General features: G+C 33.4%; 1 protein-coding gene across 1 annotated transcript; it reads left to right on the top strand.

Annotated features, from left to right (window-relative positions):
• Nucleotides 1-6,262: 6,262 nt before the first annotated feature.
• LOC130940987 (probable glutathione S-transferase parC) lies at nt 6,263-7,619 on the top strand. The gene is made up of 2 exons (XM_057869312.1): nt 6,263-6,625; nt 7,074-7,619. The coding sequence occupies exons 1-2, from the start codon at nt 6,299-6,301 to the stop codon at nt 7,425-7,427; spliced, it is 681 nt and encodes a 226-aa protein (XP_057725295.1). The 5' UTR covers nt 6,263-6,298; the 3' UTR covers nt 7,428-7,619.
• The last annotated feature ends 6,543 nt before the right edge of the window (nt 7,620-14,162 follow it).

Below are 14,162 nucleotides of genomic sequence, written 5' to 3'. Positions count from 1 at the left end.
GTTAGAGAATTTTTTTTATCAGTACTCATAGATAAAATTTTATACTCCCAGGTTGTCTAGGCAAATATAAAATTAAATCACTAATACATCAAATGTATGTACTGATTATTATCTTGAAAATAAAACTCCTGGTTGTCAGGCCGCTCTTTGTAAGCAAGAACATTAGAAAAATTAATTTCTAAAATTATAGTGTTCAAAACACATCAATCAAACCAAAGTTTGATTTTTCATATACTAACATTTAGCCATAAAAAATTATCAAATCAAATTTGACCTTTATATATACACTTATATATATATAAAAACAAACAAGAGATACTTTACATCTTATTCCTTTTATTGTGATCAAAATCACAATAAAATTTAATAAATAAATAAAATCAAACAAAATATTTGATTATAAATATAACTTTTATATTAAAAAAGATAATTTAATCATAATTAAATAATTAAAATAAATTAACTATTAATTTATTAAAAAAAATAATCTCAATGAAAATAAATACATTATATGCTTAAAAACAATTTGAATTAATCCTATTAATTCACAAACTTTAAGAAAATAGGAATAAAAATTTAAACACAAAAAAGACCAAAGCTCTACTGCCACTGAAGAATTACCATGTGTTCATAACACGCAGCGGAAGAAAAATAAGGTAATCCTAAAGATCTATTTTGTGCTTAAACTTTATTCCAATAAACAATATATAATATAGATCAGATCTAAATACCTTTAGACGCTTTAGTAAAAAATTTTATTCTCCTTCGATGGTAGGAAGGCGCTATGCGTATCCACACCGAAACCAACCTTTGCTGTCAACTCCTTGATCAATGGACATCTGATCTAAATTGAGAAACATCTTGCAACTCTTTGCACGCCATAAAATTCTTCTCCAAAAATCAGGCTCACATACATTTATGTGTGTAGAGGTAAAGGAACAAAACCCTTGTGTTTTACTCTCACACATTTTCTCTACTCTTGATACACATATATATAGTATGAGATTTGTTACTAATTTTAAATTTGATTCTCAATTTAAATTTAAACCATATCTTGAAATTCTAAATCTGAATCCTTCAAATTTATGAATCATATCATAACTTAATTTGAAACAAAATCAATTAGGATCTCATCCAAATTTAGAAATAGAATAACTAATTATTTTCAAATCTCATTTAATATTCTCAATTATCATACTATTATTATATTCTTGGTGCTACGAAAAAATATAATAATATTTTATTTGAATTAATATAATTATGTATTTGATCAAATCAAAATAATAATTAAATAATTTTATAGCAAAGATTAGAACGCTTGTTAGTGTGTAACCCCATAGGTTCAATACTAAGCGGGTAGTAAATTAGTTGTACGGGGATATGTCACAAGCATCAGGAATCTTAGGAATGAGGCAGATGTTAGTGTGGTTGAAACTCCTTAAAATGCGCCCTCCTCGAAAGAAACTTCTAACTGCCTTGAATACATCTTTGCCCACAGTATCCCAGTAAAATTAGAAGAATTTAGCTGTTATCGCATCTTTCTCTGGAGCACTCTGCGCATGTACATTTAAGGTAGCTTTCTTTACTTCCTCAAAAGAGACCAGATGTTGTAACCTACAGTTCATGCTAGCTGTAACCTTAGCTCAAATTCTAAGAAAAAAGTCCTAGGATCCGCCTGATTGGTGAAAGTAAAGATGCCCTTGAAATACTCCTCTGTCACTCCTGCGATGGTTGCATTAGAAGTAGCCCACTCTCCATTCTCAACCTTGAGTCTCTAAATCTTATTCCTCCTAGATCTAGCCTTACATTTTCGATGGAAGAAGCTAGTATTTTTGTCTTCTTCTTTTAGCCATTTAATTCTAGATTTATCCTTCCAATATAGTTCTTCATTCAAGTAGGTCCTCTCTAATTTTTGCTCAAGTTCCATGATTTCAGGACCTCCCATTAAATCTGATGCCCTCATTTCTTCTAGCTACCCTGTAATTTCATTAATCTATTTTTTAGAGTTTGAAAGACTACTCCTTTGCTATGACCAGTCGATGGTCGAACGAGTTTAAGCTTTTAAGCTAGTCGAAACATGGAGGAGACTTCAATTTCTGTGTTCCAAACCTCACTAATCAAAATTTGGACTGAATCCTCCTCAAACCATCGGGTCTGGAATTGAAATCTTTTTTTTTGAACGTTCAGTTGGTGGATTAGTGTCAAAAAGGACAGAGGCATGGTCTGAACCCGTCTCGGACAATCTAAGAACTGCTGGATTAGGGAACAGTTACAGCCATGTTTCTCCCACTAAGATTCTATCCAATCGTTCTTGAATCAATTCTCCTGCTCTCCGCCTATTACTCCAAGTGAAAGGTCTACCAATCATTCCCAAGTCAAGTAAAGCATTATCACCAATAAAATAATTAAAATCTACTATAGAAGACTGTGATTTAAGACTACTTCTACTTTTTTCACTTTGATCAACAATAGTATTAAAATATACATGAGTTATCTTGTTGCTCTTGTAAGATTGTTGACACCTCTTGAAATTGTCTTGAACAGATCTATTCATGGCTGCTGAAAGGAACACTAACAAGATTTCATTCCACATTAATGGATGTGTCTCTCACTAAAGCCACGATGAAAAAATCTGAACTATCAATTATTTACACTACCACATTGTTCCTCCAAGCTAGTGCCAAGCCTCCGGCGCTACCCACCGGATCAATAATCTTTCAATTTGTAAAACCACATGACCTTAACTTCATTTTCACTTGTCGAGATTAGTTTCCACTTGTCGAGATTGGTTTTTAGTTTCATATAGAAAAATAATCTCGGGGGAGTGGGATTGTGACATCCCTTTGAGATTGTGAATTGTCAAGAGTCTCTACAAACCCTGACAATTCCATGTAATGAGCTTCATATCTCTCCGGGTGCCATTGAACGGTTGGCATCCTCCACCCTCGTTTTAGCAATCATATCATCAATCATATAGATCTTCTTAGCCTCATTTTCATTTTCCTTCCCTTGATTTCTTCTTTTTATTCCTCTGAACAGCTTACTTGAATCAGTCCCTTATCTAACAAGTTATTTTCATTTAGAGTCCCTGCTAGTCATTCCTTCATTACGTAAGTTCTGTGGGGTAGATCCATCAGTGTTCTTAGTACTAGTAATATCTTACAGGACTAATGCCTCACTAGTCTTCTCAATTGACTGTCAAACCACTTCCGAAAAATTATCATCCTCTTTATTACCTCCAAATGTCTCCATAGAGTTATTTTTTGTCCCTTTAACACTCAAGTTGAAAAAATTATCTATCAACCAGTTTGGAGTTAGCTTTTTTCTCGGTTGGAGAGTGCTTGAGTTTGAGTTATTGAAGCTGGAGTTATCACCAGTTCCTCCACATTCGATTCTCTTGCCCACTTGATCTGCTTTAACCCACTTGCCAATACGATCCTGTTTAATAGCGCCCGCTAATGAATCCTCCATGAATTTAAAATAGTGTTTGGAATCATGTCCTAAATGAGCATATTAGGTACAGAAAATTTCAATCCTCTCATATCGCAATCCAATTTTCAGCACCTTACCATTCAGTTCAGCCATACGAATGCTATCTTTCACCTTTTTATTACCATCCAGCCAGACTTTGGTCTTGAGAATTCGAGATTCTCTTCCACGAACAGAGAAAAAATCAATGTCTATTACCTCTCTAATTTTCTCCCCAAATCTTTTTTCAACCTGAATAATTTTAAATTGTTCAGATAAATCCCAGAATTGGATCCAGATTGAAAAACAAGTAATACTTTTCTAGTCCTGTTTATCCGATTCAACTTATTTTCTCTCATGCAAGATATAATTTTTAAAGAGTTAAAGAAGTCTTTTTTTCAATTCTAAAAACATCAAATCATTCTTTAAAAAAAATTGAAATTGATTAAAACCTCTCTCAATCGATCTAAACTCCTCCAATTTACCCCATACTCCAGTTACTCGTGAATTTAGCATGATCATCTCAATTACAGGTTCGGTTATAATATCCATGGAAATTCAACTTACTTGCTGACGCATGGGATTACGTACTAACTCACAAACATGAGCATAGCAAGAATCCAACAAAGTAGGGTTGGTATATACTTGCAGGCAAAACCCTCAAGCTTGGACCATTCCTACACTACAATTTTATTTTTCACCTACTCTTTTGTTTGTTGTTATTCTTTGTATTTCTGTCATCTGCTTTTGTTTGTCTTAATTTTAATTTGTTGCTTCATTTTTCTTTAATACTTTTAACTAAGTGATTTAAACAAAAGAATTAAAAAAGTTCACTACCGTACCCTAATTTCTTGATATATAAAAATTTATTCAATAATTCATAGTATAAAAATACTTTGTCCTAATACAATAAATCTCTTAGAAAAAGAAGTAAAACCAAAACGATTTTTGGCCGTTTTGAATCATGTGGCAGTAAGAAAAGACACAAAGTAGATTATGTCAAATGAAAAAAAAAAATGCATAGAAAACATCATCGTCGTCACCAAGGACACGATGCTATTTTTTGAAATGCTTATTAAATTTGGAATAGTTTATTTCTATAATAAGCTCCAAAATCAATTTATTTTATTTATATTATATAAAAATTAAAATAATATTGTATTATATTAAGATTTTGGCATATAGTATTTCATACTATTGCCAGGTCATCCTAACAGCAAGATTAATAATTTCTTATTCACTCCTATGAAAGATATATATAATTCAATAGAACTTGACAATAAAAAGCACATTAATGATAAACATTAATTTTTATGTTATAACCAATTTATTTTGGATAAATAATTAAATTCGTCCCTAAAAAAATATCCATTTTTTAATCATTCTCTAAATTTTTTTTAATTAAATTCGTCTTTTAAATATTTAAAATTAATTGTGTTAATTTTTCTGTCATTTTTTTTGACAGTTTTAAAATTTGTTAATGTGTCACGTTAAGTGATACTATAATATATACATAGAAGTTTTAATTGACTATTAGCATGATAAATTTATAAAATTAGATCAAATCAAAACTTAATTTAGAGGCAAACTTGAAGTATTAAAATTTCTTATTTTTGGGTTTATTTAATCTAATTTCATAAACTTATCATGTTAATTTGCCAAGTAAGACTATTAGCTAGGTGTATGTTGTGATATTACTTAACATGTCACATCAACAAATTTTGACGCCGTTAGCAACGGAAATAACAGAAAGACTAAGATAACTAATTTAAATTCTTTAAAAGACGAGTTTGATTATAAAAATCTTTTGAAAACTAATTTGGAGAATATAAATAACTTTTTGGAGACTAATTTAACTATTTACTCAATTTATTTTATAAATTAAAGTTAACAACACTTAAATCTAATTAAAATGATGATTGTTACAAGGGTAATTATCATCTTGATTAAGAGATCGAGGTCATTGTTATATGTTATCTAATACCATATGAGTATATGATATTTCTGATCAAAATTAAAGTAATTGCATACACATAATTGAAATAGTTTCTTTTTATTCTGTGAGTTGAAATATAAGAGGAAATTGAAAAATTTTTAGTGGCAAGTGAGTATATAATTTTATTTATTGATAAAAATTACAATAATTCTTTTATTCCAGAAAGAAAATTAAGAAGTTATATAAAAACGCATGGAATTACTTTACAACTTAGAATTTAAAATTTATCGTAAGAGAACATAAATGTATGTAAAGTCTTTAGAAATGTGTATATTATCTGTTAGTCTGTTACACAAATATTCAAACTTGTAGCTTACAAAATGTGAATTCTTTTTTACATGGGATCATTTTTATTGCATACATACTTTTGCGTAAAGAAAGTCATTAGATTTTTCAAAGTTTGAATTGCTTAGTGCAAAAATTAGTATATTCTTTAATTTTTGGATTTCATAATTAGTTAGAAATTTTTAAAACATTAAACTACTAACACAATTAATATATCAATAATCAATTAGTTTTAACTTTTAATAAAAATAATTTTAAATTAATACAAAGTAAAAGTAATTTATCAAAGAAGAATGTTAAGGACAGCAATTTTTGTGATTTGTAACTATCAAATAGCCATCAATGATAGTTTTAATGGTGTGGGATTTCATCCAATAACTTACTTTTCTTTGCTGGTTACATGCTGGTCAGAATTTAACAAAGTTGCTGCGCCTAGACTTTTCCTTTATGTAAAATAGACTTTACATTAATTTCATAAAAAATTACACTATATCCAGTTGTCTATAAATTGAGTATCCCATCAAAATTCATCATCATCATTGAACAACAATGGCAAAAAATGATGAAGTAATAATGCTGGATTTCTGGCTAAGCCCATATGCGAGGAGGGTCCAAATAGCACTAGAGGAAAAGGGCATCAAGTATGAGATCAAAGAAGAGGACTTGCCTAATAATAAGAGCACCTTACTCCTGCAATTGAATCCTGTTTATAAGAAAGTTCCAGTTCTTATTCACAATGGAAAACCCATTTGTGAGTCACTTGTTGTTCTTGAGTACATTGATGAGGTTTGGAATCATAAGTCTCCTTCGTTGCTTCCTTCTGATCCTTATCACAGAGCTCAAGCTAGATTCTGGGCTGATTATGTCGACAAGAAGGTACCTTTTTTTTATTTTTATTTTTTTCAATTATGTTATATGTACAACAAAAATATTCATTAATTAACCACTACATAAGCAAGGAATACGTATTTGGGGTTCATGAAAAAAATTTGATTATGTTTTTCTAACGTTCTGGTAGTCGGATTATTTTATTCGACAAATATGTAAAGTATAATAATTAATTTAATAATTAATATTTGTGTTTAGGAAATATTTTTGTAACTTTTTCCTTATATAAGCTTAACATTATATATGCAGTCAACTAATCATATCCTGATATAAAGGTGGTTAGATTCTACACATCCACTTTACTAACTGTTTTTACTTTAGAAGAATTTGATTCTGCAAATTTAATAGTGATAAACCATTTATTTTGTCATTTTATAACTTTTGTCACTTTAAAAACTTTTTTCCTTATCGAATAACCCTTAGTATGATGAAGCAGATATACGACAATGCTATGAAGTTTTTCAAAACAGAAGGAGAAGAGAAAGAAGATGGAAAGAAAGGGTTGATCGAGGGTCTGAAAGTAATGGAAGAACAAGTTGGAGGAGACAGGACATATTTTGGTGGAGACAACATTGGACTTGTGGATGTGATACTTGTCCCATTGTTCAGTTGGTTCTACGTCTACAAATTCACTAACAACTTGAATTTTGTGAGCCAAGAAAGCTTCCCTAACCTCTTTGCTTGGGCCAAGAAGTGCACTGAGAGAGACAGTGTGTCCAAGTGTATTCCTAAGGAACAAAAGGTCTTTGAGCATTTTCAGCAGAGGAATCTCTTGAATTCTGATCAGTGAAATTCATGTATGCCATGCTTCTTTGTTGTGTGTTTTTTTTTGAATAATGGCATATATGGCACTTTGGTGTGCTATGCTATTTGTTTGCTGCTTATTTGTGGCCTTTTAGTTAGTTTGTGTTTGAAACAAGAATAAATTATCATTTTTACCCATGAAAATTTTAAAGGCTGACAAATCTATTCACGAACAAAGAGAAATTACAGTTGTATCCATGAAAGATGGGTTTCATATGATAAAATTCTCCAGAAAAAATCACCTAAAATTTTCAAATTACCCTTTTTCTAACTCTAATCTCAACATCCTTCTTCTAAATCTCAACCATCCTTTTACTCTTTTCATGGATTTTATCACTTCTATCACTAACATCACCAGCACTGCTACCACCAAACCGTCAGTCTCACCTTCCTCCTTCTTTACTGTCGCGAAATAGAGAAAATCACAGTGACGCGTACGGGTAGATTGGAGTTCGCACAACGACGCGAGCGCGTGTCTGACGCGCACACATGGAGAGGAAAATCGTCAAACGACGCGTACGCGTGACATGCGCGATCTGCAGAAAATTCAGAAAACGCTGGGGGCAATTTTGGACCGCGTTTTGACTCAGTTTTTTGCCTAGAAACACAGAATAAAGCCAGGAAACATGCAGAGACTCAACATATACTTAACAATTCATAATTCACAATTTTAGGATTAGATGTAGTTTTTAGAGAAAGAGGCTCTCTCCTCTCTCTTAGGTTTTAGGATTTAGGATTTCTTTTAGGATTAGAATTTCTACTTCTCAATTTCCAGGTTCAATGTTCCTTTAATTTATTTTTTACTTTTACTTATTCTATTACTTTAATTTATGAACCCTTATGTCAGACTTGATTTTTCTTATTTATGCAATTTGAGGTCATTCATATTTATGACTTTAATTTAGCTTTTTACGCCCTTTTGGCCTTGGTTGAGTAATTAGTAACACTTGAGTTATCAAAATTAACTGTTGATTGAAATTGAAATTCTTTGCTGATTAATTTGTACTCCAATAACTCTAGTCTTTCCATAGCAGTTGACTAGGACTTGAGGATCAAATTAATTAGTCCGCTTGACTTTCCTTTATTTAGTAAGGGTTAACCAAAGTGGGAGCAGAATCCAATTCTCATCACACCTGATAAGGATAACTATGATAGGACTTCAATTTCTTATAACTTGCCAAGAGATTTTATAATTATTAATTTATTTTTCTTGCCATTTAAATAACTTGTTCCTTATTTTAAAAACCCAAAATTATATTGTTTTCTTTAACCAATAACAAATCATACCTCCCTGCAATTCCTTGAGAGACGACCCGAGGTTTAAATACTTCGGTTATAAATTTTATTGGGTTTTGTTACTTGTGACAACCAAAACTTTTGTACGAAAGGATTTTTGTTAGTTTAGAAACTATACTTACAACGTGATTATTTATTTGTGAATTCTTTACCGATAGAAAGTCCGTTCATCAAAATGGCGCCGTTGTCGGAGAATTGCAAACGTGTGCCTTATTATTGGTTATTGTAAATATTTTTCCTTTGCTTGTTTATTTGTTTTTGTTTTTATTTTTTGTTTTTAATTTTTATTAGCTACTATGAATTCTCACCACTGTCGCTATGAGTTTGGTTCTAATTTTGTTGAAAGGAATGGAAGCTATTAGAGGAACATGCATCAAGGTCAAAGCAATCAAAGATGGAAGGAGTCATGAGGATCTGATCAACCCTTTCGGCAACAACACCTTCCAAAGTACCATGGACGACGACCATTCTACAATGCATGCCAAGACAATAGTTATGGTAGACCCCTTAGTGACAACCAACCTCCACCAATTTACCATGGTCAAGAGCCATTTCGAGGTGCGTACCAAGATGATAGATATGGTGGACCCCCTTGTAGTTACCAACAAGCCCCACCCTATGATTATGAACCACCTCCACAATATGTCTTTGAACCACCAAACTCACAAGCCCCTTTCCGCCATTCACCTCCATATGACCCTAACCCTTATCCACCACACTAACCACCATATGAGCCACACCCAGCACAACCACCTCAATATTCACCATCTCCATATCCTTATCAAGAAGAACCACCTCCATATTATGAGCCATCTCTCCCAACAAATGAACCATCATATCCACTCCAACCTCTATTGGATAACAACACACTCATTTCTAACATTATTGGTCTCACCTCTACACTCTAAAATCTTATATCCCGCATGAACCGACCCTCTACCTCCAATATTCAACCCTCAATCTCTAGTGCACTTTCTTTTCAACCATATAATGATCTTTCCATCCCATCACCACCCTCTATGGAAGAGCACCCACATCCATCAATCCAAAAGCAAGATTATCCCGGTTATGAGATTGACATAGAACAAGAGAGTAGGGATCATCTTCACGAATTCATACTTCATAAGGAGCTAGATGAGGCCTTAAAGGTGAAGGTAGTAGATACTCTTGAAGTTGAAGGAGTGGTTGAAGAATTAGTGAAGGAAGACATCAAGGAGAAGTCTGATTTTGTCTTAGAGCAAGAGGAGGCCCAAAATGTGAAGGTAGAAGAGACCTTTGCAGATGAAAGAGTAGTTGAAGGGAGTTGTCATAGAAGGGAGATCATCAAGGAGGAGTACGATTTTATACTTAAACAATTGGACAAAGCAGCAATTATTGAAAAGGAAGAAGTGGTTGCAGACTTAGGAGATGCTGAGCCTCCATTGGAAAGTTCATTCATAGAGCCTCCTTCCAAGGTGTTTGATGTTGATGTTGAGGAGGATGTACAACCTCTAAGGCATATCATGGTTGATGACTTTGAAGGGAACGATCAAGAGATGGATTTAATCATTAATGAATTCTTATCTACATTTGAATTCTCTCCCATTGGACTTGATATGGAGTTTAAAGAAGAAGAAGCACAACCTCCCATGCTCTTGGTGAACAATGAAGAAGAAATCGAATTGGAAGAAAGCTACCAAGAGGAAGAGGTTGATATTGAAGAAGCTTGCAAAGAGGTGGAAGATGTCAAAAAAGAGCACAAGGGAGTGGAGCTTGCAAGATCATTAGAAACACCTCTCCCAAAACCATTACCGTCCAATACAACATTCAAGTGGGTAAAATTTTTATCCTTAACCTTTACTTTCCCACTTGAATATGGGCTTCTAGAGACGGATGGTCAATTTAGAGCTCTTTGTGGCATTAAGAGCAAGAGGAAGATGGTTAGTGGTTGGAGTTGTCAAGCAAGGTTCAACATGGTTTTATGCTCCAAGTTGAAATACAAGGTTTGGTGTAAAACTCAATTGAATAGGTCTAGAAAGCTGTTTGGATGCCTTAGTGAGAATTTTAATTGCGTCCCACCCGGATGGAATCATCATGGTCCACTTGAAGACGGGTGTAGAATCAATATTTGGGATCCGGGAATATATGAGGATCAATTTTGGGAGCTCAAAGCTTGTGAAAAACTCCATCAAAGCTTGAGGAATTTACGTGGTATTGATAGAGCTTATTAGAAGTGCATTGGTGGAAGTTTCAAGACAAGTTCAAGCACAAGCCACCATGACAAGGAACTCACCAAATGTCCAACTTAAGGACTTTAACTAAAAGTGCTAGGTGGGAGACAACCCACCATGGTATGACCGTTCTTTTTCAGTTTAGTTTTATTTTATTTTGTTTTATTCTTAGTTTTATTTCATTCTATTTTTCTTAGTGTTCATTCATAATGTCTGCATCAACATCTGCATTTTGCATTCTGCATATTAAAAAAAAGGGGATCGACGCGCACGCGTCATATGTCTATGCACCCTTGAACAGAGAGTTACACGCGAGACGCGCGGGAGTGGTGCGTGGTGCAGAAACCATGCCACGCGTTCGCGTACCTCACGCGTACGCGTCCCCCGCAAAAAATTCAAACCACGTATACGCGCCATTGACGCACACGCGTGACTATGTAAAATCGGCGTAAATGATGTTTGGCCAGAAAGTTGTGTTGGTGTGGGGCTGGAACTATGCTAGGAGCACAAGCCCCATCACGTGTACGCGTCCCTGACGCATGTGCGTTGCTTTTCCACAATGGCCATCCACGCGTACGCATCCCCGACGCGTACGCGTCACTTGAACTTTATGCGATCTACGTGTACGCGTGATGTACGCGTACGCGTCACATGCGACGCACGATTGAACCATCTCAGCGCCTGATTATCTTTACCCCAATCCTAATTCTTTTTCATTCCTACTTCTTTCATTCTTCTTTCTTTCTTTTCTTCTCCCCCTCTACTCTTTTATCCTTTTAATTTGCTGCATTTATTTATGGTTTCATTATTTTGGTTTCTTTTCTTCTTTCTTTTTCATGCATTCTTATGTTGGTGTTAGAATTCTATTTGGGTCATACCTTACTATACTTGAGCTTGTAGATTTTCTGAGGGGTGATTTGACAATTGCACTTAATTTTGGCACTCATATACATTTGGATTATATTATTTTCATTCCTATTTTCACATTGCACACCAAGTGTTTGTGAAAAAGCTCCTATGGCATTTTGAATCATATTTTGTTTTACTCTTCTACTTTCATGCCTCTTTTTCACAACACTTGGATGCCATATGTATTTGGGATTATCATTAACGATTGTCATCATTACACATGCTCTTTAATTTGGCATATCTGATACTTGATGCTTGAGCTATACTTCTCATGCCTATTCCTTGTATGCTTTTACCTCTTGCATCTATTTCATTATGAATTGCCTTTTCGCTCTTAAATGATGTCTTACCTACATGTTGTAGCTACCATGTATTTAAGCTATTATCCTCTTTTTGGCATTTATTATCACTTGGAATCTCTTCCTCTCGGTTTTTTGATTCTCTATATTTAATATTCTTCCTTTTCTTTCATCTTTAGACATGGGTACCCGGAAAGAAAAAGAGAAAGCCACTACCAAACCACCAGCAAGGAAAGGAACCAAGAGACCTCCAGCTAATGCGCCTCCATCTACAAGCGTCAGTGGAAGCTACCCGTCCACTTGCACATCTTAGCATGCACCGAGGACGGTGCAATCTTTAGGTGTGGGGAGGTCGATACCGACTTCCATGGGTTAGTTATTTTCTTCTCAACACCAATGTTTTATTTTCTTTGTTAATTCATTATTGCATTTGCATGTTTGATTGCATGTTTGTTTGATTTTGTGCATATTTTACCACTTGGTTGAAGTAATATTTACTTTTTCAAGAAACTTTTTAAAGTATTTCACTAATTTGAGTAAAATTTTTTGAAAAAACTTGTTTGAAGAAATTTTATTTTGGAACATGGTTTAGAGCTCGAACACACAAAACCTGTGAGATTTTTTAGCCTATTTGATTGGTTATATTTTATCAACCAATATTTTATTTTTGGTGTGTGTTGTTCTCTCTAAAATTGTGATCTATATCTTGCTTAATTCTATATTTCCATGGTTTAATGTATGCATATACTTATATGATTGAGGCCTTGTTTCACTCATCTTACATACCCATATGGCCTTAACCCTTCATTATCCCTTGCAAACCAATTTGAGCCTATTTTACCCCATTTGCTCTTTGTTTTAACACATCATTAACTCTAAGTGAAAAACAATAATGTCCTTAATTTGAATTCTTTGTTAGCTTAGACTAGTGAAAGTGTTCATGATTTAAGTGTGGAGAAATTGGGATTGAAAATATTTGGTTTGAGAATTGGATGTTGTGTATTCTTGTGAAAATGTGTAAAATAATAATTGAGCATATATTCTTGCATTCAAGAATTTAATCATATGCATTGGAAAAAAATTTATTAAGAAAAGAAAAATAGAAAAAGAAAAAAAGAGAAAAAAAAAGAGCAGAAAAATAAAAAGAGGACAAAATGCCCCAAAATAAATGGCGATAGCAATGCATATGTACTGTACTCAAAACTTGGAATGCATAAATATGTAGCAAACACAATTAATGGGTAGTTAGGCTTTATATTATGATTACATGGATTGTCTTAAGTTAGGTGAAAAGTTTAAGTTAATTAAGGATTCAGATTTCAGTCCACTTGACCAAATACAATCCTACCTTGACCTTGACCCCATTACAACCCTTAAAAGACCTCTTGATATGTGTATATGTGCATTAAATTTTTGTTGATTGTTAGATGAAGAGAAAGCCATAGAAAGCAAGATTAGTAGAGGATTGAGAGAATCGAACCTCAAACACCTGAGCGATTAGAGTATATACACTTCCAGTGAGGGTTCGATGTTCGGTTTCTTGTTCCATGCTTTCATGAGCTATTTTCTTCTTGCAAGTTATTTGTACTTTATTTTGTGATTTGAATTAGTGAAGTCCAGTTCATATTTGTTCTTGAAGGATTTGTTTACTTTTAACCAAGTAGGTAGAAATATTTTGCATGTAGTTGCATTCACATAGATAGGTTACATTTCATAAGTCTTGCTCTTCCCTACTCATTTATTTTATCTCCTTAAGCTAAGCATGAGGACATGCTAATGTTTAAGTGTGGGGAGGTTGATAAACCATTATTTTATGATTTATATTGTGTTTAATTGAGTGGTTTTATCAAGTCTTTACCCATTTATTCATATGATTAGCATGTATTTACGATTCCTTCACAAAATTGTTCCATGGTTGAAAACTTGCTTCCTAGAGATCTTTTTATTGTGTATTTTAATTCTCCTTTATACCATTCAATGCCATGATCTGTGTGTTAAGTGTTTCAG

The sequence above is a fragment of the Arachis stenosperma genome, chromosome 7 (genome assembly GCF_014773155.1).
Source record: "Arachis stenosperma cultivar V10309 chromosome 7, arast.V10309.gnm1.PFL2, whole genome shotgun sequence".
Taxonomy (NCBI): Eukaryota; Viridiplantae; Streptophyta; class Magnoliopsida; order Fabales; family Fabaceae; genus Arachis; species Arachis stenosperma.
Note: the sequence above shows the minus strand (reverse complement) of the source record. Positions and strands in the feature narration are given on the sequence as shown.